The sequence below is a fragment of the Dipodomys merriami genome, unplaced genomic scaffold (assembly GCF_024711535.1).
Source record: "Dipodomys merriami isolate MVZ:Mamm:240054 unplaced genomic scaffold, mDipMer1.0.p SCAF_756, whole genome shotgun sequence".
NCBI classification, from domain to species: domain Eukaryota; kingdom Metazoa; phylum Chordata; class Mammalia; order Rodentia; family Heteromyidae; genus Dipodomys; species Dipodomys merriami.
The window spans coordinates 236,870-261,593 of NW_027206353.1; the positions used below are offsets into that span (position 1 = coordinate 236,870).

A 24,724-nucleotide genomic window follows, 5' to 3' on the forward strand; every position below is an offset into this window, starting at 1 on the left:
CACTGGGAGTCACGACCTCATGATTAGATCCTTGCACTTGTGCTGGGAGTCATGTCCTCATGGCTATTTCCTTGCACTAGGAATCACATCTTCAAGGTAGAACCTTGGACTGGAAGTTAGAAAGGATTCCTTCTTTTTTCTCAGTATGCAGACTAAGGTCTAAGGTCCATAACAAGAAGCAGCTGGTGCTTCTTCAACAACACACTAAATGCTAAGTACATGGCTGTTGAATGGCTATGTTAATGTGTAACCTTAACAGAAGTGTGGCAGACATGGAAAGTACCCCAATTCCATGCGGTTACAGGATAGCCAAGACTGACCCCCTGGTTGGCAGTGCAAGTCACCTGCGTCCATCTGTTGTGGTTTCACCTCTGGCCCCATCTCTCCGGAATGGGCCGGGGGTGGGGTGCAGAGGTCAAGTGAAGTAACAGCCACCGGCCTGTGATTGGGCTCTCTGGCTCGCCGGTTGGGAAAGGGGAATGTCTCTGGGTGCTGATTGGCTGTCTCACTGCGGTTGGGTAGGCAGCGGTAGCAGCAGTGGCAGGGGCAGGTGCTTGGAGGGACTGGACAGAGCCCAGCAGAGAGGGAGGAGGCAGGCGGAATGGGTCCTTGCCACAGGATGTGCTGAGTGTTGCTTGTGTGGGCTGCCAGCCTAGACCTGCAGTGACCAAAGCTGGATAAGGGTGTTCTGGTGCCCTGTGACAACCACCAGCGATTCTATGCAGGAGAGCTTTTGCTGGGTCGTGGCCAACCGCTTCTACCAGCTGCTGGAAGGTGAGTAGGACCAGTTCCACATCCTGTGCGATGCCAATCGCTCTCGCCAGCAGCAGCAGCTGCATAGCCGCAAGCAAGACAAGACCGCCATGGTGGCTGCAGCTCCGGTGGAGCTACACAGGAACTTAGGTTCCCAGGCCGGACGCTGGCGGCAGCCACAGGGAGTCTCAGAAGGAGCTCAAGAGCCTCCCGGTGCCCGGTGAGCCTTGGCAGGACAGCCCAGGCCCTCAGCCACCAGGTACATGGGTAGGAGAGGAGAGGAAGGGCACCGGGTGCAGGACAACCAGGCCAGCTGCCTAGATCCTCGGCATGAGACCAAGGCACTGTGTGCAGCGAGGATGAGCGCCCTGGAGGCATTTCATGTGCCAAGAGTGCTCTTGGCCAGGAAGGTGGGAGCCTATGAAACGGGGAGCCTGGCTGGCGCCCCAGGTGGTCCTGGGGTGCCACCGAGCCAGCAAGCAAGTCTGGAGCGGGCTGGTGCTACCAGCATGAAGGGAAGGGGGTGGCCGGTGGGGGGCCACAGAGGACAGGGGGTGGGGTTGCCTTTCTCTAACTGGCGCTGGCCTGGCTGCACTTGCATTCCTGAATCACCCCTGACTGCTCTAAGACAGGCGTTCCTAACCCTGGCACCTCCAAGCTTCTAGATGTCTCCTGCCTCATCAGACCATGGCCTGGTGCAGGAAGAGGAAGGGCACCTCAGAAAACACTTCCACCTGACCCGCCCTGGCCTGAGGCATCTGCACCTGCCTCCCACTTCTTCCCTGAGTGCTGAGTGAGGCGAGTGGTTTTCATGAGGTGAGGTGTGTGGTTGTCACTCTTCTGATTGTTGAGGTTAGCTGTGTGGTTGTCACTGTTCTAGGTGTTGAGGTTAGATGTGCAATTGTAACTGTTCTGAGTATTGAGGTTAGGTATGTGGTTGTCACTTTTCTGAGAAATGAAGTTAGGTGTGTAGTTGTCACTGTTCTGAGTACTGAGGTTAAATGTGTAGTTGTCACTATTCTGAGTGTTGAGGTTAGGTGTGTAGTTGTTACTGTTCTGACTGAGATTAGGTGGGTAGTTATCTCTGGTCTGAGTCGAGGTTAGGTGTGCGGTTGTCACTGTTCTGAGTACTGAGGTTATGTGGTAGTTGTCACTGTTCAGAAAACTGAGGTTAGGTGTGTATTTGTCACTGTTCTGAGTATTGAGTTTAGGTATGTAGTTGTCACTATTCTGATGACTGAAGTTAGATGTACAGTTGTTGCTTTTGTGTGTATTTAAGTTAGGTGTGTGGTTGTCACAGTTCTGAGTGCTGAGGTTAGGTATATAGCTGTCACTGTTCTGAGTAGTGAGGTTAGGTGTGCAGTTGTCATTGTTCTGACTGTTCTGATATTGATGTTAGGTGTGCAGTTGTCACTGTTCTGAGTTTTGAAGTTAGGTGTGTGGATGTCACTTTTCTGAGTGTTTGAGATATGCAGTTGTCACTGATCTGAGTACTGAGGTTAGGTGTGCTATTGTCATTGTTCTGAGTATTGATGTTAGGTGTGTGGTTGTCACTGTTCAGAGTACTGGGGTTAGGAGTGTAGTTGTCACTGCTCTGAGTGTTGAGGTTAGATGTGTAGTTGTCACCATTCTGAGTGTTGAGTTTAGGTGTTCTGTTGTCACTGTTCTGAGTATTCAAGTTAGGTGTGCAGTTGTCACTAGTCTGAGTATTGAGATTAGATGTGCATTTGTTACTGTTTTGACTGTTCTGAGTATTGATGTTAGGTGTGCAGGTGTCACTGTTCTGAGTACTGAGGTTATGTGTTTGGTTGTCACTGTTTTTAGTGTTGAAATGAGGTGTGTAATTGCCACTGTTTTGAGTAGTGAGTTCATGTGTATATTTGTCACTTCTGAGTATTGAGGTTTGGTGTGCTGTTGTCAGTGTTCTGAGTATTGAAGTTAGTAGTGTGGTTGTCACGATTCTGAGTATTGAGTATAGCTATGTAGTTTTCACTGTTCTGAGTATTGAGGTTGGGTGTGTATTTTTCACTGTTCTGAGTACTGGGGTTAGCTGTGAAATTATCACTTTTCTGAGTATTGAGATTAGGTGTGTAGCTGTGTCTGTTCTGAGTTGAGATTAGGTGTACAATTGTCACTGTTCTGAGTGTTGAGGTTAGGTGTGTAGTTGTCACTGTTCTGAGTGTTGGGGTTAGGTGTGCTGTCATCACTCTTCTGAGTATTGAGGTTAGGTGTGTGGTTGTCACTTTTCTGAGTAGTGAGATTAGGTGTGCATTTGTCACTGTTGACTGTTCTAATTATTGATGTTAGCTGTACAGTTGTCACTGTTCTGATTACTGAGATTAGATTTGTAGTTGTCACTTTTCTGAATGTTGAATTTAGGTGTGCAGTTGTCAATGTTGTGAGTACTGAGCTTATGTGTGTAGTTTTCACTGTTCTGAGTATTGAGGTTTGGTGTTCTGTATTCAGTTTTCTGAGTATTGTAGTTTTGAGTGTGGTTGTCACTGTTCTGAGTATTGAGATTAGGTGTGCAGTTGTCACTGTTCTGAGTACTGCAGTTAGGTGTGTAGTTGTCAATGTTCTGAGTAGTGATCTTAGGTGTGTAGTTGTTATCGTTAGCAGAGCTTGTTTGCCTATTCCTGGCTTGGTCAAGACTCATCCACTGCTTTCTAGGCAGCAGAAGCTCACGCCTGTTCTCCTAGGTCTTCAGGATGCTAAAACGGAATCAAGGTTCAAAGACAGCCTGGCAGGAAAGTTCAGGAGACACTTACCTCCTGTTAACCATGGTGGGGCTGCAGTTCATTGGTGGAGTGACAACCCTGAGCCAGAAATCTTGAGGGACAGTGCTCAGGCCTGAGCATGGACATGCGTGCACACTCACATATACATGTGTGCACATACACACACAAAGTGTGAGTTCATGCCCTGTCAGAAAATTTTAAGTGCTAGCACCTTGACTTGTGCAAATCGCGACTCTACCTTTATCTGTGTGGAGAAGATTTGTTGCTTGAGAATCAGAAGTCTGTAAAATAAAGTCTGTAAAATAAAGATGCTGAAAACCAAATGCTATTCGGTATGTCAGTAAGTGTATGACCTTACTTAATCAAATGAGATAATGCACTTTTACCTTACTTTTTTTCTCAAATTAGAGAAATATAAAATTAAATGAGGCAAGGATTCTCCATTTATTTACTGATCTACGTAGTTTTTGCTGTAATAGTTTGAACTGATGGCCTCACTAATTTTTAGATATAGCTGTCTCCCTATGCTTCCTACAAAGCTGAGATTAGAAGTGCATGCCATCATGACTTCATGTCTAGCTTCATTTTTTTAAACAAATGAAAATGTTGTGTCCTTTAGAAGAGTGTGACACTGCAGCTAGTATTGCTAATAAGCTGACTTTTCACAGTTTTCAATTTTAAAATAAATTTTTGTCATTTTTTTCTTATAGTACTGAGGATCAAACTTGGGGCCTCAAGCAAGCCAGGCCAAAGGACATTATCAATGAACTATAGTCCTACCCTGTGGTGGAAATTTTAAACATGTATGACATTGAATGAACACCCTTTATTTTTCCTGACATCAGCACTGTGAATTTATATACACAAATTTAATTACATAAATGCACAGTGCTTTTTCTTTTTTCAAAACTTAAGTGATATAATCTGGGATGCAGTCCACTTCCTGCCTGACAGTGCACTACCAACTTTTCTGTCCATTTAGAGTCTAGGCAATCTGGCTTTTGAGATATATATTTACAAATCTTGAGGTAATTTTATAGGTAGAATAACATTGTAGTTTTTTTCAAGGTGCATAATAGAAGAAAGCACCTCATTAATTTCCATTTATGTAGTTACTGTACTAAATTTATCTGTAATGAGAGTTAAAGTTCTACACAAATTTCTGTAAGCCCTGTTATGAAGGTCTGTGATTTTCTCTACTTAAATATTTTATTTATTTATTTTATTGTGAAAAAACCATACAGAGGGGTTACAATTACATGGGCAAGATAATGAGTATATTTCTTATGAAGCCTTGTTGCCTCCTCCATTGTTTCCCATTCCCGTCCTTTCCCCTTTCCACCCCACCCCCACCCCTGCCAAAGTTGTAAAGTACATTTTTCAACATAATGTATTGTAAATCTCATTGTTGCAATGGGTCCACCTGTATCCCTATTTAAACGATGGGTTTTTTTCCTTCCCCTTTAAAATTATACATGTTATGCCAAGGTCACAGGACCCCCACCAAGAAGAACTCTACAGCTGTTTTATTTAAACAGGCTGTAGCTTGGGCCTCATCTTACACTCTGACACAGTGGCGCTCAGGAGGAGAGCACTGAGCTAAGGATGTGCAGGTCTTATAAAGGTACACACCCAGGTGGTTTATCACCACCTATTGCTCTGCTACAAACAAGCAACAAGTGGTCACTGCCTCCAAATTTTAACCCTTCATTTCCCCCCCATTGACTTATAGTCCTGAGACACAATCTTGTAGCTCTGGGCCAAAACTAAATTCCAATACCTCTCGAACTTGAACGGGTATAGTCCCTCTCTGACCTTAGCCATAATATTAAACAATAATATCAATAACAATCAGTTTATTTTTCTTTTCTTGAGGTGTATGCGGAGTGGTTGGGTAGGATGCTTGCAGACTTCTCATGTTTCCCCACGGTCATCCAGGGCAAAGGGTTCAGCTGGTCTGGCATGGGAGCAGTGGATCCAAGCAGCAAGGGCAGGAGGAGTAGTCAGTAGCACCATGTAAGGTCCCTTCCACCGTGGTTCCAGAGATCTCAAGTTGTGCCTTCGAACAAACACCCAGTCCCCTGGTTTAAACAAATGGGGGGTAGGAATAGAAGCAGAATCATAATGCTCTAAGCTGGGGCCACATACTCTTATGCAACAGCTGTAAATAGTCAAGCTTACACAGAAATTCAGTATCATCCAAATCAGCAAGCAATTCAGTCTGAAGACTAGGGATAATGGGTGGAGGGGGTCCATGCATTATTTCAAAAGGAGTAAAGCCAAACTGATAGGGTGAAGTTCTTATTCTAAACAGGGGCAAAAGGAAGGAGTGATACCCAATCTGCGCCAGTCTCCAAGGCCAATTTATTTAAGGTCTCCTTTCTGATTCATTCTTTCTACCTGCACTGAACTCTGGGGTCTATAAGCACAGTGCACATTCTAATCCATCCCAGGTGCTGTGGCTATTCCCTGACTTACTTTTGAGATGAAGGCCCATCCATTATCTGTCCCAACAGTGGATGGGAAGACATACCTGGGTAGGATTTCTTCCAGGATCTTCTTAGCCATGATTTTCACAGTCTCATGTTTGTTGGGTAGGCTTCAACCCATCCTGAAAAAGTGTCTACAAAAACTAGCAAATATTTATATCCAAATTTTCCAGTTTTAATTTCTGTGAAGTCTACTTCCCAATACACACCTGGCCTATCTCCACGGAGGCAAGCTCCTTTTGTAACCAGTTGATTGGGGGCATTGGTGAGCTGACAGGCTTCACAATTTTTTTTAAATTTAATTTTATTTTATTTGTTAACATACTGTACAGAGGAGTTACAATTACATGGGCAGGATAATGCATACATTTCTTACCAAACATTGCAGCCTCCTCCTTTGTTTACCCTTCACATCCCTTCCCAGCCTCCCCCCTCCCCCCCATCCCAATCCTATTCCTTCCCCCCCACACACCGACGTTGTAAAGCTCGTTTTGGACATGACAACTTGTACTTCTCATTGTTGCAACAGGTCCACCTGTATCCTTAAACAACTGGTTTTTCCCCATCTTCTCCACAAGTTATACTGACATCAAATATAGTGAAAGCAGGGGTTATACTGTGGGGGAGGGACATACAAAGCAACAAAGAGATAATCTTATAAATGCGTAAGAAACACATGCATGGAAGAAAAAAAAACATTAAAATACACATCTAAGGGTTCATTTTCCTGACATCACATTATCTGACCTTTTCCGCTTGACTCATATATATACTAGATATTACAAATAAGGGAAACCATGGGACCTATGTTTCTTGGGCCTGGCTTACTTCACTTAATATAATTTTTGCCAAGTTTTTCCATTTTCTAACAAATGGGGCAATGTCATTCTTTCTGATGGAGGCATAGAATTCCATTGTGTATATATACCACATTTTCTTGATCCAATCATCTACTGAGGGGCATCAGGGTAGGTTCCATATCTTAGCTATGGTAAATAATGCTGCAATAAACATAGTTGTGCTGGTAGCTTTAGTGTGGTCTTGTTTGTATACATTTGGGTAAATGCCCAAAAGTGGGATTGCTGGGTCATAGGGGAGTTCTATGTGAAGTCTTTTGAGGAACCTCCATACTGCTTTCCAAAGTGGTTGAACAAGTTTACATTCCCACCAACAATGAAGTAAAGTTCCTTTCTGTCCACATCCCCTCCAGCATCTGTTGTTGTTAGAGTTCTTGATTTTTGCCGTTCTAACTGGAGTGAGGTCATATCTCCATGTTGTTTTGATTTGCATTTCTTTTATGGCTAGGGATGTTGAACATTTCTTCATGTGTCTATTGGCCATCCTTCTTTCTTCTTCAGAGAAGTTTCTCTTTAAATCTTTTGCCCACTTATTTATTGGGCAGTTGTTTCTTTGAGGATTTGTTGTTGGGGGGTTTAATTTTTTGAGTTCCAAGTATATTTTAGATATGAGACCCTTGTCAGTTGTATGGCTAGTAAAGATCTTCTCCCAATCCGTGGGTTTTCTATTGATCTTGCTAGCTATGAGGCTTCACAATTTTTAACAATGTCCTTGATGAGTTGATTTTTACTTTGGAGTGTTAGAGCATGTCCTGCAGTCTTCGTGTTCCCATGTGAGGGACGCAATGGATTCTCTTTAGAATCCCCTTCCCCAATCTTTTTAGCAAGATAACTTTCCCCTCACCAGTTTTCCTTCTCTGTCCAGAGGTTTATAGGCCATGGGAATTTTCTTTATCCACTGCAAGTCTTCTTGGGGATACTGAGGCTCAGGAGGCAAAGCTCGTGGCCCTGGGTCTACTAGAGTCAGCTCTGGGCTGGAGGGCCAACTCCTTAGCTGCCTGATTGGCCAAGTTATTTCCTTTGGTTATAGAATCAGTTCCGTTTTGATAGCCAGGGCAGTGCATAATGGCAATATTTGCTGGTTCCCATCTAGCCGAGGCTTAAAATTTCTTGTTTGTTTTTAATATATTTTCCCTCAGCTGTCAGCAGCCCCCTCTCTTGGGAAATGGCTCCATGGCCATGCACGTTGGCAAAAGCATACTGACTGTCTGTGTAAATGTTTAGTCTCTTCCATTTTCCCATTTGTAGGGCTTTTGTTAGTGCCACTAGCTCTGCTCTTTGTGCAGACATTCCCTGGGGGAGTGCTTCTGCCCACACTATCTCAGTGTCCGTGATGATTGCTGCGCCTGCGTATCTTGTTCCATCTCAAATGAAACTGCTGCCCTCTGTGAACCATGTATGCTCAGCATGTGATAGTGGCGATTCCAACAAGTCTGGCCTCTTTTCCTTTACCCAGTCTCTCTTTTCACGCTCAATTTCATGTTTTCTGTCCTTCCTTTCCTGTTTTTGCCACGGCTACTAGATCCCTAATAGACCTCTCACCGAGAGTCAGATTCTACAGCTGTTTTATTTAAACAGGCTGCAGCTTGGGCCTCGTCTTCAACTCCGACACAGCGGAGCCCAGGAGGAGAGCCCTGAGCTAAGGATTTTCAGGTCTTATAAAGGCACACAACAGTGCAGTTTAGCCCCATTTGTTGCTTTGCTACAAACAAGCAACAAGTGGTCACTGCCTCAAAACTTTAACCTTTCAATACCAACATCAAATACAGTGAAAGCAGGGATTATACCATAGGGGAGGGACATAAAAAGCAACAAAGAAATCATCTTACAAATATGTTCGAAACAACCGCAGGAGAGAAAAAAAAAACATTTCTTCATGTATCTATTGACTATCTTTTCCTCTTCAGAGAAGTTTCTCTTTAAGTCGTTAGCCCACTTATTTATTGGGCAGTTGTTTCTTTGAAGATTTGGTTTTGGGGGATTTAATTTTTTAAGTTCTAGGTATATTCTAGATATGAGTCCCTTGTCTGTATAACCCATGCTTTCACTGTATTTGATGTTGGTATAATTTGTGGAGGGGAAGGGAAAAAACAAATCGTTTAACTAAGGATACAGGTAGACTCATTGCAATAATGAGATGTATTAATCGTTATGTCAAAAAACGAACTTTACAACTTTGGTGAGGGGTGGGGGGAGTGTCGGGTGGGGAGAGGGAGGAGTATGGAAAGGGATGGGAAGTGGAAACAAAGAGGAGGCTACAATGCTTGATAAGAAATGTACTCGTTATCTTGCCCATGTTATTGTAATTCCTCTGTACGGTATTCTCATAATAAAAAAGAAAAGAAGAAACATTTGAATCCTTATCTTGGGGTTCCAATCCAGATGCCCCTCAATAGATGAATGGATCAAGAAAATGTGGTATGTATACACAATGGAAGTCTATGCCTCCATCAGAAACAATGACATTGCCCCATTAGTTAGGAAATAGAAATGCTTGGCAAAACTCATATTAAGTGAAGTAAGCCAGGCCCAAAGAAACATAGATCCTATGGTTTCCTTTATTTGCAACAACTAGTATATGTCTGAGACAAACAGAAACTGTCAGATAAGTTGATGTTAGGCAAAATGAAACATTTTAAATTTAGTCTGAAGATTGAGTGAATGCTTAGCATAGAGAAATGTCAAGCATTTGGGAATACACTTTTTGACATACACCAGAAACATTAATCCTCCAGAATGTGGGAATTAGATGCTTGCCCCGTGGAATTGGAAGTTTTACTGTACTAAACTATCCAAAGCTGTACAGAAACCTATGAGAGGCCCTTTGCTCAGTATATTCTCTAACCATCAGAGACTGTTTCAGCTCGCTTTCCTCAGCTTTCTTCAGAGCCTAGAAACCCTTTGAGCCAAAATGCAACTATTTTATGGGAACTCTTGCTGGAAATTTTACTGTATTCTTTTCCTTTTCTAAGCTTGTGTTTAGATCAGTGATCCAATGCTAATGCAAGCCTTTTATTGGAAAAGGCTGGTGAAATGCAAGCTGCTGTTCTAGTGTGGAAAAGCAAGGTGGGTTCAATTGCAGTTTTGACCTCTTATAACTGATTTGGGGGGAAAATGTCTGTCACTATTAGCTTTGGTCTTTGGAGATTTAGAGGGAGAATATAGTATTTGCAGGATATTGGTAAATATCCTAGTAAGTAGCCAATTCTATTTAACACTTCAATTTACATACAGAAATGATGGAAATGACTTTACTATAAAGCAAGTTTAATTGATATAGTTAAAAATGAGATAGCAGAAAGAAGGTAGAATAATCAATGAAGTAATTCTGTAGTTGAATGGAGATACTATAATGGTAAAACACAAATGCTTATGGGTTGCAAATAGAAAATCTACAGCAAATCTTTTAATTTTTCACTTTGCTAACTTTATTTATGTAGGTGCTAATTCTAGGAATTGAACTTAAGGCCTGGGCTCTGTCCCTTAGCTTTTTCTTTTGCTTATGGTTAGTGCTCTACCACTTGAAGCCACAGCTCCACTTCTGGCTTTCTTAGAGATCACATAACTTTTGTGCCTAAGTTGGCTTCCAACTCTGCTCCTCAAATTCCATTCTTACATGTAGCTAGGACTACAGGAATAAGCCACCAGTACTCACCTTCAACTTGTTTTTTTTGTTGTTTTGTTTTGTTTTGTTTTGTTGTTGTGGAGCTTGAGCTCTGTATCTGGATTTTGTCCCTCAGATCTTCTGTTCAAGCCTAGCACTCTACCGCTTTGAACCACAGTGCTAATTTCAGTTTTTCTGGTGCTCAATTGGAGATAAGAGTCTCATGGATTTTCTGCCAGGCTGGCTTTGAACCATGATCCTCAGCTTTTGACCTTCTGAGTAGCTTGGGTTTCAGGTGTGACCCACCAGTGCCTGGCTCAACTTATTAACAACTTAGTGACATTTTCCCCCTGATTTCAACTACCCCTTCTATTTTGGTTGATCTGATTTGTTTCTACAGTAGAAGTATAATCCTCTATGAAAATATCATAAAGTGATGTAAGTTAGATTTAAATAGTTATTGATATTATAGGATATTAGAGCCATAGAGTGAACTTAAATCCCTTGTGCAATATTTGACACTCAAAAACATTTTATATTCAAGGTAATTACATAATTTTATATTCGTGATGTACAAACAGGATTTTTATTTTAAGACTTGATAGTACTTACTTATTTGTGTTAGAGTATAAAGTTTAGTTAGGAAATAATAATGAGAAAACTGAAAAAAAATCCCTGTATTTTTAAAGTTTGTAATTTTTGCCAGTCCTGGGGCTTGAACTCAGGATCTGGGCACTGTCTCTGAACTGCTTTTGCTCAAGAGTAGTGTTCTACCACTGAGCCACAGTGCCACTTCTGCCTTGTTCTGTTTATGTGGTACAGGGCATCTTGCATGGTAGGCAACCACTAAGCCACATTCCCAGCTCTATGCCTGTATTTTTATTGTGGATACATGAGAGGAATTTAATGAGATGTACATCCATTATTTGAATAAATTTTAATATTTTTCTATATGTACTATCAGCGTGGTGTAATTACTCCTAAGGAAAATCAAAGAAGTATAGCAAAAGCTATAAATAATATTTGAGGACCCTTCTAAATCTAAGGGGAAAAAGACAATTTTGGAAGACAGTTTAAGAAATGACAAAGTTCAAAAGTTATTTACTAACTTATTAGATGGCTTAAAATACAGGATTTGATTGCATATTCTAAAGCAGCAGAAGAGAAAAGACAAAAGAGGGTTAGCACTTTGTCCTTGTTTCACCTGGATGCTGGATTCTCAAATGGACAAAAAAAAGATACCTTCTTGAGTGAGTTGAAAACTGAGTTGAGGCCCACACTAGAGACATATAGCAAATATATAAATCCCATTCAAGGGAAGGAAAATCTTTTTAAAATACAATGTTAAGTACAATCTAATATTGTACTTTAAACTACAATCAAAGGTACTGATATGTACTACTTTCCTGGATGAGGTTTAGAACTATGGTTTCATAAAGCTGCTTTTGAAATGTGAAATGTAGTTAGTTTATTAAATTGTGTTAATAGAGGTCATCTATAATTAACCAGGTGTGGTGCATGCCTATGATTTTAACCCTCAGGAGTCTTGATACAGAATGATTGTGAGTTCCAGGCTAATCTCAAACATATGTAATGACCTTATTTCAAAACACAGCAACAACAAAAAGAAAGAAAAAGATACCTATAATTATATGGTTTATTGTATACTCTCTAAAACATAAGTGAAGTCATAATAGTAATAAGGTTTTATTAAAATGAATAAATTCTAGAAAATAACATCAGCAACTTTTTCCCCTGAAATTCCCATTTATCCAGTGGTATTCCAACTGGTTTTTGGAAAAATGAAATCTTAAGGAACCTATAGAATTGTACCTAGTGTTTCATGGATGTTGTGTTTTAGCCCTCTGCTTTGGTTTTCTGCTGGCAGGCCAGAAATGGACTCCTAGAAAAGGGGAGCAACAATGCTGGAATGACAGCTGGAGAAAAGAGGTGATACTTAATAGAGCTGAGCAGAGATCCTACAGGGAATATGGACCATTTGAGGCCAAGAGGCAGGCCGACTTTACAGCTGAGAAGTTTTCAGCTGAAATGTATGTACAGTCCTCAACTGGGTTGGTTGGGGAACCAGAGGACTTTTCAGAACAGCCATAACCCTTTGTGACCTTTCCATATTACAGATCTTAGGAACATTTTGATAGTTTAGGCAACAAGTCATTATTATTTTAGATGACACCTGAAAGATCTTCATGTATTTCAGAGATGACCTTATATCAAGATTCAGGGCCAGTTGTATAATTAAAACTAAATGTGGAGCTGGGTTCTGTTGGCTCATGCCTGTAATTCTAGCTACTCAGGAGGCTGAGATATGAGGATCGTGGTTCAAAGGCAACCCCAAGCACGAAAATCCTTGAGACTCTTATCTCTAATTAACCACCAGAAAACAGGAAGTGGTGCTATGGTTTAAATGGTAGAGTGCTAGCCTTGAGATGAAGAGCTGAAAGATATCACCCAGGCCCAGAGTTCAAACCCCATGAACAACAAAAATAAATAAATAATAAATGAACCATGGGCTTGGAATGTACTTTATCAGTAGAGCATTGGGAGAGCTCTTTAGAATATACAAGGCCCTAGTATCAATGTCTAATTCCACTGCAAAGGAAAAAAATATTTTCCATAATATGAGAAGCACACAGTGCAGTGTTTCACACGAGTTAACATAGCTGTTTTGCGAGACACCACCTTAACTTATAAAAAGCTGAGTGTCCTGGTACATGCCTTTCACCTATGTGGGAAGCATAAATATGCGGTCCAGGCTGGCCTAATCAAAAGCAAGTATACAAAAGTAACAAAATAGCTGGACTCTAGTGGCTCACATCTGTAGTACTAGCTACTCAGAAGGCTAAGATCTGAGGATCACAGTTTGAAGTCAGCCCAGGCAGTAAAATCCATAATATTTTCTCTCCAATTAGCCAGATTAGAACTGAGGCCTAATACAGCAGCAGCTGTAAACAACAACAAAAAAAGGTAAGTAAAAGCTCAAGGTCCTGAGTGTAAGGACCAATACTGACACCAGAAAAAAATAAACAAGTAAATAATCAAAAGGAACTGGAGGCATGGTTCAAGTAGAGTGCCTTTGTAGCAAGCATACAGTCCTTAACTCAAGCCCCAGCACAGCAAAACAAAACAAAACCAAAATAGGTGAGTATATTGGATTCTTTAAAATTTTACTTTGAAGTTTTACACTAAGGAGCTAATTTTAGAGTAGGGATATAATTAGGGTTTTGATTTAGCATTATGAATTCTGTCTCTTAAATAGATTGAAACAGATTCTTAATTCTATGATCAGCTAAGTAGGCTATCATGAGACATGTGAAGAAAAGTCTAATATGATACATGATACCAAACTCTGGAAAGTTCTCTGGTGTGAAGTAATGCATAGGACTGGTGCATTCTACCATGTCTCCTGAGTCAGAGCAAAGCCTTCTACAAACGTAGTTATTATTTTGCTTATGCCTCCTGTTAGTAAGATAGTTCTGTATTCAGGGAGTCAAGTTTCTCAAAGTGTTTTGACTTCCTGCCATCCAAATTCATTTAGGACCCTGTCTGAAACAAAGTCTTAGTCAAAGAACATGGCTTTATAAGGCTGGAGTAAGGAACCATTTTCCACCAAGCGCTATTTGGATATTTATAACCTGTCATGTACTAAATGATTTTTCAGGCCTTATAGGGCCCATGGGTCAAGTGTACCTCATCCCTGCTAGAGTCAATTAGAAATAAGTAAATAAAGGACCTGTAGCAGAGAGCAGCACATCTGAAGTGGTGTGCATATGGTGACTAACTAGAAGGGACACATAAAACAGCAATGCACAACCTGGTGGATCTCTCACAAGGTTAGAGAAAGTTCTGGAAAAGCTCACTTTATTTTTTATTTTTGGTGATTATTTCAAATTTTCTCTGTAATGGCCACTTTTATATGTAAAGCTTCTTGGAGCAGAACTAAATTTTTGAAAGGTTTATGTATTTTTTCTCTACTCAGACTTTTATTCTATGGAAAAAATGAAATTTTTGTTCAAATGCAGAAACCGTCGTTGCCATCATTTTTAAAAAGTATGGAACTTTAAAAAGTATAATTGAACATGTCAGTTTTTCTTTTTTTAATAAGTATGGTAGGCTTAAAAAGATAGATTTTTGTGACATGAAAATCTGTCTGTGAAGTGAAATAACATATGTAATGGTAGGGGCACAGGGATATGAGACAATGAAGTGACTTTTCTTTATTTCTTTTAAAGTAATTTGATTTATAAAAACATGGCAAGAATTACATAAAGTATTCTCTTATACCCTTCATTTGGATTCCCTGAATATCAACTTCTTAACATATTTGCTTTACCATTCTCTCCTTTTCTACGGTTTTCTCTTTGTCATTTAGAAATAAGATTTGTGAGTGTTCCTTTATCCCTAAATACTTTATGTATTTGCCAAAAACCATGAGAGAATTATTAAAGTAATTAATATTGATATAGCACTATTATCTGATTCTTTAAATTATTTAATTTGCATTCAAATTTCACGAAGTGTTCTATCTTCTTTAATCTGGAATAAAGTGTAGACCAGTTATTTTTGTAGCATACGTATTTCTCACATGACCCATTGAGAGGACACAACTTCTGATACTCCTACCAAATGTAAATGGCAGTGTTCTCTGGTTTTCTGGTGGTTAATTGGAGATAAGGGTCTTACGAACTTTCCTGCATAGGTTGTCTTTGAACCACAATTCTCAGATCTCAGCCTCCTGAGTAGCTCGATTACACGTGTGAGCCACTGACACCCAGCTCAGGTTTCATGATCCATATGTTAATCTTCTGCATTTTGTGTTGGAGTTTGTCAAGAATTAAACTTCTTGAGTACAAGATTATTTAATTTTCATCAAGTTTTAAAATACAGAAGACCTGGTGTGCTGCTTCACACCTGTTGTTCTAGTAATTATGAGGCTGAAGCAGGATAATTGCAAGTTTGTATCCTGGGTTAGATTAGGAAGACTACGATTCAAAAAATGCAAACTCAAAACAACAACAACAACAACAACAACAACAACAACAACAACAACAAAGGAAATGGGAAAAAAGTATATGGAATATATACTGTTTTCAAGGATTACAATATACACAGGGATGATTTTAGGCTTGGTTTCTATCATTAATATATTTGAGAAGACTTTGGTGTTTTGTTGTTATCTGATCTAGATTTCTATAAATGTAGGACTGATTTTCACTGATGTTGTTTCCCATGTATGTGTTTGCTGTTCAAGTATTGTGTAGACTTTTTTTTAAAGATTTGTGTTACAAACAACCGAGAATAGCCAAAGCAATTATAGGCAAAAGAAACAATGAAGGACAAATCACGATACCAGATTTCAAGCTCTTCTACAGAGCCATAATAACAAAGACAGCTTAGTATTGGCACAAAAACAGACCCGAAGAGCAATGGAACAGACTAGAAGATCCAGAAGTAAAATCACATACCTATATTCATCTGACACTTGACAAAGGAGCCAAAGACATACAGTGGAAGAACTAGTGGTGCTGGGAAAACAAGGTGGCCACATGCACAAAACTAAAAGAGGACCCCAACCTGTCTCCATGCACTAGCATCAACTCAAAATGAATTGAAGACCTTCCCATCAAACCTGAACCTGTGAAACTATTGCAGGACAGAGTAGGAGAGACAGTTGAACTTACAGGCACAGGCAGGAACTTCCTGAACAAAGTCCCCGGGTCACAACAAATTGGAGACTCGAAGAATGGGACTATCTTAAAACAAAATTTCAGCATCGATGAAGAAATAGAAACCAAACTAGAAAGATAACCAAGTAAATGGGAAAAAATATTCACCAGCAATAGATCAGAGAAAGGCCTAATATCCATTATATACAGGGAACGCAAGAAACTAAATCCTCCCGAATACAACCAAATATTAAATGGGAAAGCAGCTAAAGAGAAACTTCTCAGAAGAAGAGATACAAATGGCAAAGAAACACATGAAATGTTCATCATCCCTGGCCATAAAGGAAATGCAAATAAAAACACTGAGATACCACCTTACACCAGTCAGAATGGAACACATCCTAATGTCAGCCAATGACAAATGCTGGAGGGTATATGGAGAAAGAGGAACCCTTGCATTGCTAGTGGGAATGTACACTAACACAACCACTTTGGAAAGCAGTCTGAAGGGTCCTCAGAAAGCTAAATATAGACCTCCCATATGACCCAGCCATACCACTCCTAGGCATCTACCCTGAGCAACAGGAACCAGGATACAAGGACACATGCACCTCCATGTTTATTGCAGCACTGTTCACAATAGCTAAGATATGGAAACAACCCAGATGCCTCATTACAGATGAATGTATCAAAAATTTGTAGTACATACATACAGTGAAATATGCAGGCATTAGAAAGGATAAAATAATGGTATTCACCAGAAATTGATAGAATTAGAATAAATCATTTCAAGCAAGGTAAGCCAAGATCAGAGAGACAATTGGCACATGGCTTCCTGATATGTGAATGTTAAATCCAAAATGCAAAGAGATATGACAAAATAAACAGGATTCAAGAAACAAAGGACCTCTACTTAATTTGTCATATCATTCCTAAATGACTCCATGTTCTCGACCTTATATATGGTAGATAGATAGATAGATAGATAGATAGATAGATAGATAGATAGATAGATAGATAGATAGATAGATAGATAGATAGATAGATAGATACCATATATATGTACCATATATATGTACCATATATATTTACCATATATATGTGCACATCTGAGGGGAGCTAGGAGCAGGACACAGAATCAGAGGAAAATAGGAGACTATATAACAGAGGGGCACATCAGCTACATTGGACATTGAATGAAAATGAACTAAGGAATTCAAGGGCAGCAATGGAAGGGAGAGAATTAGAGGGAAAGAGGGAGCAGCTTACACTAAACAAAAGGAAAGAAAGGTACATATCAACCGATTTGGAAGAAATAGTTGTATTGTCAAAACTTATAGAATTCACAAACTTTATAGACCATGATAATGACAATTTGCCTTGTAAAGGTTAAAATGTGTATATGACTTTAAGTATTACTATCCCACAATACTGTGAAATTTGTGAATTTTATGTAATCACTGAATCTCAATAAAAATTATTTTAAAAATTATTAGCCTTTGGACTATATTCTAACAATTCATAATGTGCTATGATTTTTTTCTGTATTTCTATGTCTAGTATAATTTACGTAAGGAATTTTGATAGGTTTCCCTTATTTGCAATATCTAGTATAGGTATGAGTCAAGCAGAAAAGGTCAGATAATGTGATGTTAGGAAAATGAACCCTTAAATATGTATTTTAATGTTTTCGTTTCTTTCATGCATGTGTTTCTAACGCATTTATAAGATTATTTCTTTGTTGCTTTGTATGTCCCTCCCCCACAGTGTAACCCCCGCTTTCACTATATTTGATGTCAGTATAACATGTGGAGGAGATGGGGACAAACAAGTCGTTTAAGGATTCAGATGGACCTGTTGCAACAATGAGAAGTACAAAATGTCATGTCAAAACCAGCTTTACAATGTCGGTGTGGGGGGGGGAGGGGGGTATATTTGGGTGGGGGGAGGGGGGTAAAATTGGGTGGGGGGAGGGGGGAGGCGGGGAAGGGAAGTGAAGGGTAAACAAAGGAGGAGGCTGCAATGCTTGGTAAGAAATGTATGCATTATCCTGCCCATGTAATTGTAGCCCCTCTGTACAGTATGTTCTCAAATAAAATAAAATACAATTAAAAAAAATAATTTCTCTTTTCTCAAAATTACATTAAATGCTAATAAAGAAAATTGGAAAAGAATAGAATTTTAAATCAGAAAAAAATGTTCTGTTTTAAAATTGGTTTGGGTTTTGTTAGAAGGTAGAAAAGCCAATGTAGAGAATTTATTTAGCATAATGTTTTATATGAAAAATGTAAGATTAATCTTCATTTCTGCATTTGTTTTCAAAAAAAGAAAATTGTAAATTCGATCTTTTTTTTTATTGTGGTAAGAATGGCTTTTCTTAGCCATGAGAGAATGGTAGGATAATTTACTGGTGCACGTATTGAAGCTATTAATAATCCGGATTACTTGATTTCAGGATCCGTTTTTGTTTTGGTCAGTCATGGGGCTTGAACTCAGGGTTTGGGAACTTTCTGCGAACTTCTTTGCTCAAGGCTAGTGCTCTACCATTTTAAGCCACAGCTCTACTTTCAGTTTTCTTGTGGTTCATTGGAGATAAAATGTCTCTTAGACTTTCCTGCCTGGGCTGGCTTTGAACTTTGATCCTCAGATCTCTGTCTCCTTAATAGCTAGGATTATAGGCGTGAGCCACCGGCGCCCAGCCAGGATCTCTTTTAAATAAGTAATTTGTTTTTAGGGAAAATGTTTTGGAAAGCCTATACAAATTTAAAAAAGTTAATAAACAAGGTGTTAAAATGATTAAAAAGATGTATTCATTTAGAACTACATCTTGGAGTCTAGTAGAAAAAAAGTAGGTCCTCAGAAAGCACAAGGATGGGCAGAAGGGAAAGCGGGCAGGTGATTACACCACCAGATCCTGGTAGTGTACCACACCATACAGGAGCCTGGATGAGGCAGAACACGGGCAGAGGCTTGGGCTCTCTTATCATATTGCATTGTCATCTTTGACTAGACCAGTGGACAGGTTTGATTGAGACAGGCCGCTGAAAGGATGTGGAAGCCCAAAAGGGGGCATGAGAAGCAGAGGGAGAGGCGGTCCCAGGAATAGAGGTTTTGATGCATTTGACCACACACGGAAACAAGATTTTGAAACATACAGTGGGAATGATAAAACGTAAGTCATTTTATATGTGCTATTTTCTACATAAATTTCAATAATATATGAATCTGTTCATTATGTATGAATATTTAGCCAAATTCATATCAGTATGCTATTATGCTATTACTTTTTGAAAGGCTATCTTGGGACAACTTTTATGATCGCTTTTTCTGATGTAGAAATTGACTAGAGCGTCAGTAGTAGCTTAAAGGAATACTATTCATTTCTCTAGAGCTATTAGAACTGAAGACTGCATAGGTAGATATGGAGCTTGTACCTGGGGATTAGGTAAAGAGACCAGGTAAGGGGTGAATGTGTGTCTTCTGAGAGCCTACGATGTAGTGTAAATCTATGTACCTTTATTTGCTTTTATTGAGAATTGTGATCACTGAATTATGCTTTATAATTATGTATCCTTAAGCAGAGACTGATTTGGGGCTTTGATTTACTGACATAATATTTTTGGTGAAGGACCTAGGTGATAACTTTATATTTTTGGTTGTGGGGCTTGAACTCTGGGCCTTGGTGCTATCCCTCAGCTCTTCAGCTCAAGGCTAGCACTCTAGCCACAGTGCCACTTCCAGTTTTCAGTGATTTACTAGAGATAAGAGTCTTACAGACTTCCTTGCCTGGGCTGCCTTTGAACCATAATCCTCAGATCTCAGCCTCCTGAGAAGCTAGAATTACAGGCCTGAGTCACCGGTGCCCAGCTTCTAGGTGATAACTTTTTAAAACAAGTTTGCTCTGTTGCATTTAGATTTCAAACTGCTTTTAAGGATCTTTTCGTATTTTATATTAGCTAATGATTTGTGACAGATGTCTACATACTTGTTGATGCCCAAACAAGTATATGGCCTGGCATATTTATGTATGTCTTAATAAGCTTTCTTAATTCCCACATATTATATACTTTTTGGAGACCTTTCAGAGTCCTTTTAGCTTCTTGGTATTGCTTCTTACTTTATAGTCATTTGTAGATGTGGGTTGCAGCTCCAAGAGAAGTTTCTCCTGTATCTTCCTCCTGTTAGACATTTCTTTATGGTTTAATGATACTTTCGATCTTTGCCAGTTCTGCTAGAGTAGGTATGTATTTGGTTTTACAGGGGTGTTGACCTTCATGGTGTCTGCTGACCAAGTGGTAGGATTTACTGTAGGGTAAGGGATGATGTAGAGCAAGGAACTGTGCAAGACCAGCTTTCCATAAATTAGAAACTTGATGCATCTGTACTTCTATTCTTCTTCTTTTAAAGAGTCTAAGTTTTTATGCAATCTTGTTTTTATTTGTTGTTAGTATTATTCTGGATACAGACAGTTCCACGGTGACCTGGAGTTCTCTGTGTCCCAGGCTGGTCTCTAAATTGTTAGCTTACTACTGCCACCTCCTAAATGCTAGCATTACAGACATGTGCCACAATGCCAGGCAGAACTATACTTCTTTGAGTATCTGTTCTAAAAGACAAATGTATAAAATAATAATGCCAAATGTAACATTAGTTTTACTACCATTCTCTTCTATAGGACCTGAAGAGAAACTTTTTGAGTGGTTACTCAATCTGGAATTCCATATTCTCAATGATCTTTTTCTTACTTCAATTGTATGTATGTATCTAGATATACATATATACGCATATACACATAATATCTATATGTATGTATGAAGAGGTGGCTGTGTCACTTGTGGGGCTTCCAGGAGTGGTGTTGGCATTCATTTTGGGTTTCTTTGTGACAGGAATTTAGGTGTTGATAGTTAATAAATCAGTCTTAGAGTAAGACATTTTAATGTGTGAAGGATCTGGGGCTTGAACATAGGGCCTGGGTGTTCACCCTGAGCTTTTATGCTGAAAGCTAGCACTCTACCACTTGAGCCTTGTCTTCACTTCTGGATTTTTGGAGATAAGAGTCTCACTGATTTTCCTGCCCAGCCTGGCTTTGGACCACAATCCTCAGATCTCCGCCTCCTAAGTAGCTAAGATTACCAGTATAAGCCACCAGCATCAGGTAAGACTCACTTTTTGTGGTTTTGAGTTTGATTGTTGTTTAATTGTTTCTGTAGTTTTCAGAGCTGAGGTCTGAACTTAAATCCTTGCACTTGCCAGATGAGTTCTCTTACACTGAGCAAGTCCCCAGGCCCTCCTGTTGTTTTTAATCAGCTAATGTGCAGTCAGTGCTGTCATGTGAACTTTGGATCCATGCGGAAGTGAAAGCCAAGAGATGTGCAGTTCATCCCTTGTTCATGCTGAAAACACTGTAATGACAATTTGGAGTTTCCTAGGGCTGCCAGCTATTCAACAAATAAAGGATTGATATCCATCCTATATAAAGGGCTGAAATTAGACAGCAAAAAAAACCCAGAAATAATCTAATTACATAGTTTTCAGAAGAAGAAAAAGATGGCTAATAAAGTCATGAGGAAATGTTCAACAGCCTTAGCTATAATAGAGAACATGCAAATTAAAACTGCAATAAGATTAAATCTACTTCAGTTGGAATGACAGCCACCAAGAAAATGTGGTAAGATGAATTAGAAAAGGAATCTTTATACTCTTTTGGTGGGAATGCAAACTAGTGCAACCACTATGGATATCAGTCTAGAAACAGACCCTTCCAAAGACTCCATTATACCAATATGAGGCGTATGTCAGTAGAATATATCAATATACCTGAAAGATGCCAGCATAACTCATGTTTATTACAGCACTGTGCACAATAGCCAAATGATGGAATCAGACACCTGGAATCTTCTTGAACTGATAAAGAAGAAGTAGTATAGATGTACCATGGAATGTTACACAGCCATGAAGGAAAATGAAATCATGTCGCTCTCAGAAAAGTGGATATAACAGAGGACATCATAATAAACCAAGCTAAAAAATAAAAATAAAAAAAAAACACAAGATATGTGTTTGTTTCCGATATAGAAGCTAGGCCTAAAGAGCATATATATTCATAGACATGATTGTACCTTTGTGTATATGGGCAGATTTACAAATTGAGTCTACAGGACTGTTTAAGAGGGGAAGGGAAAGGGAAAAAGAGAGTGAATAATTTTGAGATACATTATAATTATATATGAACATAACATGAAAACTGTTGATCAATGGAAAGTTGGGGGGAGAGAGAGAGGCTGAGGCAGAGAACTAGCAAGAAGGTTGGCTAACTAAGGGGAAAGAGAATGAATATGGTTAAGTAGATTTTTGTCAAAGTAAAACTGAAACTTTTTGAAATTGTTTTAAGAAGAGGGAGAAGGATAACATTGTGTGGAAATGTCACAACAAAATCTCCCCTTGTATAACTAATATATAATAATTTTTTAAAGGAAGGGACTTGTTGCTCACATCTATACTCCTAGCTACTCAGGAGGTTGAGATCTGAGAATTAAAAGTTTGAAACCAGTTCAGGCAAATGAAACTGAGATAGATATTCGAATCTCTAGTTAAACAAGAAAAAAAAATAAAAAGCTGGACGTGAAAGTGTACCTCTAGTGATAGAGTGCCAGCCTTGAGAGAAAAAGCTGAGCGAGGGGAGAGAGAGAGAGAGAGAGAGACCCTAAATTCAAGACTCGGAACCCATACAACAAAAGAAAAACAAAACTAAAGTAGAATTTTATCAAAGTTCATGGCAAAAAGAAACTGTGAGGTTAAAAAATTGTTATTAAATTTTTTGTCAGTCATGGGGCCTGTAACCTTAGCCTAGGCACTGTCCCTCAACTCTTCAGCTCATGAGTTGTACTCTACCACTTTAGCCACAACAACACTTCCAACTTTTTCTGCTTATGTGGTGCTGAGGAATTGAACCCAGGGCCTCATGCATGCAAGGCAAGCACTCTACCACTGATCCACCTTCCCAGCAATTGTTATTAATTATTAAAGAGTTGTATAGAAGGGTTACCATTTCATAAGCATGTAATGAATTTTTTCTTTGGGGGCAATTTCACCCCTTCCTTTGTTATCTCCGTTTCCCTCTCCCATCTCTACCTACAAATTGTATAGTTCCACAGTTCATTTTCCTGTTAGTGTCTACTGAGTACCACTGCTGCATTTTTTCACCATTGGTTCTTCCATTGCTTTGCCTCCTATTACCCACCAAAGACAGCTAAAGGAAAAACAGGCAAAAAGCAAGAAACAAAGACCAAAAAGAAAAAAGAAAAAAACACCATCTTCATCAACAAGAGGAAAAAAAATATTAAAAACTTGTTGCAATTTCCTGAAATTCCTGTTGATAAATATTATTTTATATGTTCACTGGCACAGAGGCATTCATTGCACCTTTGGGTCCCTTCCTTAAGAATACCTCTTTTAATTGTGAGTGTTTTTAAAAATTGAATGTTGTTTCTACATACTTAGAACAAAAAATATTTAAGTTGAGATGTATTTTATTAATGCAATATAATTTATATGTACTTTTAAACCTTAAAAAGCCATCACTGAAAATTTTTTTTCTGAACCAGGTTGTAAAAAATGCTGCATTCCATATGTGACTGTAAATTTTTTACAGCAGTGTTGGGAATTGAACTTGGCTTGTTATAACAAACACTCTGTCACTTAAGCCACAGCATTTTGTTGGTCTTCTACTGTAGTTCCAGGCCCAACATAGTCTTATTTTTAGGAAGTATTTTTAATACTTGTAGTTTAAGAATATTTATGGTTGAGGCTGGGAATGTGGCTTAGTGGTAGAGTGCTCACCTAGCTAGCATGAAGTCCTGTGTTGGATTCCTTAGTACCACATAAACAGAAAAGACCAGAAGTGGTGCTGTGTCTCAAGTGGCAGAGTGCTAGTAAAAGAAGCTCAGAAGCAGTGCTCTGGCCCTGAATTCAAGCTCCAGGACTGACCAAAAAAATAATATTTATGATGTCCTCTCTGTTTCCCTCTCTCTGTCTCTCTTTCTGTCTCTCATGTTGACCATGGTGCTTGAACTCAGGACCTGGATGCTTAAGACCAGTGCTTTACCTCTAGAGCCACCATTCTACTTCCTTTGTGGTGATTAACTGGAGTCTCACAAACCTTCCTGCCTGGACTAGCTTCAAATTGCAGTCCTCTGCTTCCTGAGTACTAGGATTACAGGTGTGAACACCTCAGTTTATGACTCCTTTAAGTAGCTGGAATTTTCTAAGATAAGAATTTTGATTTATTTATAGTCCATTCTCCCTCCCCCTCTCTCTCTCTTGGTTGTAGGGCTTGAACTCAGGACGTAGGCTAGTGCATTAAAGCAAGTGCTTTACCACTTTGAGCCACAGCTCCATTTCCAGTTTTCTCGTGATTAACTGGAGATAAGACTCACACATACTTTCCTGCCTGGATGGCTTTGAACTGTGATTCTCAATCTCAGCCTTATGAGTAGCTAGGAGTATAGGCATGAGCCACTGTTGCCTGGCATATAGCCCATTCTTATTTTATGGAATTTTCTAGTGATAAAATTAATTTTCATATTCTGGAAATTTATAT

General features: G+C 39.4%; 1 protein-coding gene across 6 annotated transcripts in view; it reads left to right on the forward strand.

Moving 5' to 3' along the window:
• Window positions 1-572: 572 nt before the first annotated feature.
• LOC138818417 (intracellular hyaluronan-binding protein 4-like) overlaps window positions 573-24,724 on the forward strand; it is a 64,397-nt gene continuing 40,245 nt past the window's right edge. For 2 of the 6 annotated variants that reach the window (XR_011369119.1, XR_011369118.1), the window contains exons 1-3: window positions 573-774; window positions 12,330-12,492; window positions 13,376-13,426. Coding sequence is in view for 2 of the 6 variants with exons in the window: in XM_070009365.1 (XP_069865466.1) it covers window positions 720-774; window positions 12,330-12,492; window positions 13,376-13,426; window positions 17,893-17,965 (342 nt within the window). In the remaining 4 variants the exon portion in view is untranslated. Of the gene's footprint in view, window positions 775-9,809; window positions 9,904-12,329; window positions 12,493-13,371; window positions 14,767-17,892; window positions 18,031-24,724 lie in introns of those variants that run through there. The other 4 variants (XR_011369121.1, XM_070009365.1, XM_070009366.1 and 1 more) reach the window with 4 other exon arrangements.